The 2,990-nt window shown below is 40.3% G+C and overlaps 1 protein-coding gene across 1 annotated transcript; it reads left to right on the top strand.

The window, feature by feature from the left end:
- The first annotated feature begins 582 nt into the window (after positions 1-582).
- LOC125850464 (uncharacterized) lies at positions 583-1,807 on the top strand. The gene has a single exon (XM_049530310.1). The coding sequence runs from the start codon at positions 587-589 to the stop codon at positions 1,805-1,807; it is 1,221 nt and encodes a 406-aa protein (XP_049386267.1). The 5' UTR covers positions 583-586.
- Positions 1,808-2,990: the final 1,183 nt, after the last annotated feature.

The raw sequence follows: 2,990 nt of genomic DNA, 5'->3' as shown, positions 1-2,990 counted from the left end.
CACAATTCATTTTGTGCTAAAAGTTATGGCTATCTAAATTTGACCCATCAGAATTTTCAGCTAACTGGCTACTATCCTTCGATCTACGGTCAGACCTACGGACCGTGGATCGAACGACGGTCCGTGCTGGTCAACCGTAGTTCATGTCAGAGGCTGGGTAAGGAGGTCTTGATCCACGAACACAGACCACAGACCGTGGTCTGATCTACGGACCGTGGGTCTGTCCGTGAGTCGAGACTTAACCAATTTTCTGAACTGGCTGGGGAAGGGTTGCAGTGGTGAACCACGGACCACCAGCACGGGCCGTGGTGTGACCTACTGTCCGTGGATGGTGACGGTAAGTTGCACCTGCAACTTCTCAAAATCTGCATTTTCGTCTGTTTCGAATACGGGGTGTTACACTAGGCTTCCCTTAAGGAAGGTCAACAAAAGTCGTTTTCGAAAGAATGGCCACTTTAGGCATTCTGAGTCATTTTTCATATTTTTATTTTATTTTTACTATTTCAACAAATGATTTTGAATTATCAAAATTTCATAAGTTAAATTTGGTTTTAAATCGCGAGTTTCTTTTCCCAACCAGGTAACCATGAAATCTATGAGATGTGATAAAAGACCAAGGGATGAAGCAGTCGAAATGGTTAATGATCCCCCAAAGTTCATGATCACGGATAAAACCCCACCACTACTCATGGCTTGGTGGAACGATATGCATGAGTTTAGGCGAACTGAGATATTCAAACATCTTGGTTTCCTCACAGATATCATGAGATTTAGTCCTGACAGATATTTGATCGAGGCTTTGATCCCTTTTTGGGATTCTACAAGCAATGTGTTTCGCTTTAGCGATTTTGAGTTGACGCCTACATTGGAGGAGTTGGGTGGTTTCACAGGGTTAGGCAAGGATCTCCGAAGCAAAACACTCATAGCCCCAAGAAACGTCAGCGGGAACAAATTTTTAGAACAAATGCACATCATCTATCCTCATAAGGAGTGTTTCGATAATGGGTTGGCTTCCTTGGAATTTCTATACTCAAGATATGGAAAGAAAGAAGGATTTTCAGACTACGGGAAACAACTTAAAAATGGGCAACACCTCCCTACTTGGGAAAAACATAGACAAGAAGCATTCATGGTGGCCTTTTTGGGAACCATGGTTTTTCCAAGAAGGGATAAAAAAATCAGTATTCGTCTATCGGGAATAGTCGTTGTTATGATGAAGAAAAAGAAATCCACTATTTTGCCAATGATGTTGGCTGACATTTATCGTGCTTTGACTAAATGTAGAGAAGGGGAAGACTTTTTTGAAGGTTGCAGCATTCTATTGCAAATGTGGTTTTTGGAGCACTTGTATCGCCATCGTTTTGCGACAGATTTCAAATCTGAATGGACGAATTATATTTTGAGCCACCCAGACAGGATGAAGGAATTAGTAGACAAATTGCCAAAAGGTGTCAAAGCGTGGAGACATTATCTTCTTAAATTAACTGCATCTGATATTACATGGAACTATCATTGGTTCCCTGCAAGTGAGGTAATTGTTATGTCTTCCTATCGTCCATTCTTTGTTCTGACGGGCCTTCAAGGATTCCAACCATACATACCCCTTCGGGTGCTACGCCAACTAGGACAAAAACAAATCTTACCTAGGGCCGAGGATACACAGAGTTTCGTATGGGAGGTGTCGTCTGAAGATCGAGATCGAGAATCAAAAGCTCAAAAGATTTGGGGTGGTAGTCGAACTTTAAGCTCGAAAGCTATGGTAGACGATCGTGTTGAAGAAGAAGTAGACCCCTCATACCTCCATTAGTTCTTTGATCAAGCCCCCCTCAAAGTAATGCCCGAAGGATCAGCGCGAGAACTCAGAGATCGAGAAGAGGAAATTGAAGTCAGAATCAAGCAAGCTCGGCTCAAGGTGGAAAGAAATTACAGGTCTACTCTGGATATCCTAAGTAATGATTTAAAGAATGCTAGAGAAGAGTTGGCTCAACGTGATGCAATATTCAAAGAAAGAGTTAGGTTGATTCAGAAAAGGGCTGAAAAAGAACATCAATCCACCATTCGAACCTTACATGAGGATTTGGGCATTGTCACAGGCGCTATGGAGCAACAAGAGGAGGAGTATAAAAAAGAAAAGACCCTCTTAATGCACACACAGGCTAGACTACAAAATCAGTTAAAAGCTTCGATGGGACGAGAAACAGACATAGCAAAGCGTTTCACATCATATCAAACAGAAGTTGCAATCAAGAGAAACCAATGGATGGGGGAGCGTGAAGAACTTCATAATCAAATCGAAGAGCTTCAGGCACATGAAGAGGATTTGACCCATAGGGTTGATACTACTCAAGAATGGTTGCAGAATTGTCACGAGAATATGGAGGAGGCCAAAGGACAAGTGCTTCAGCTGACAGAGAGCTTGATTGATGTTTATGGTGGTTATCTACATCGGAGTGATGAGAGCCTGGGTCGACATGCGAGTGCACTGGCCCCACATCTGCCAAAAGCTTTGTTCAAGGTTTACTCTAGCCTAGGGGGCAACTGATGATCGAGAAATATTGGAGAAGGATTTTTTAAAAATTATTATTATTATTTCTTTTATTTTCATTTTTTGTCGAAGTTTGTTTCAATCTTTAAGTACTTTGATGTTTTGATTATTTATTTTAAGAACATTTTGATTTGAATGATATCTTCATATAAATAAATGTCGTGTTTTCTCTTTTTTTCACGAACTACGTAATGATCTGATTCATGTTCAATATGATACGTAGGCAACCTTCAACAGGTTCGATCAAAATGCGTTCAAAATATTCAAATGAGTAAAATATGAGACTAAAAACATAAGCAAGTCGTCCAAAGCCGGGATGAAACATAAAAGTCTTCCAAAACTCATTGTAGAAATAGGAATAATTTAGGTGCATAACATACAACGTGTTATTAATATTGCAAAGTGTTGAATCCTAACACATTTGTTTTTATATATAAGAGAGAAA

Source organism: Solanum stenotomum, unplaced genomic scaffold (assembly GCF_019186545.1).
Source record: "Solanum stenotomum isolate F172 unplaced genomic scaffold, ASM1918654v1 scaffold17276, whole genome shotgun sequence".
In the NCBI taxonomy this organism is placed as follows: Eukaryota; Viridiplantae; Streptophyta; class Magnoliopsida; order Solanales; family Solanaceae; genus Solanum; species Solanum stenotomum.
The sequence above is the reverse complement of the archived record's forward strand: the minus strand, read 5'-3'. Positions and strand labels throughout refer to the sequence as shown.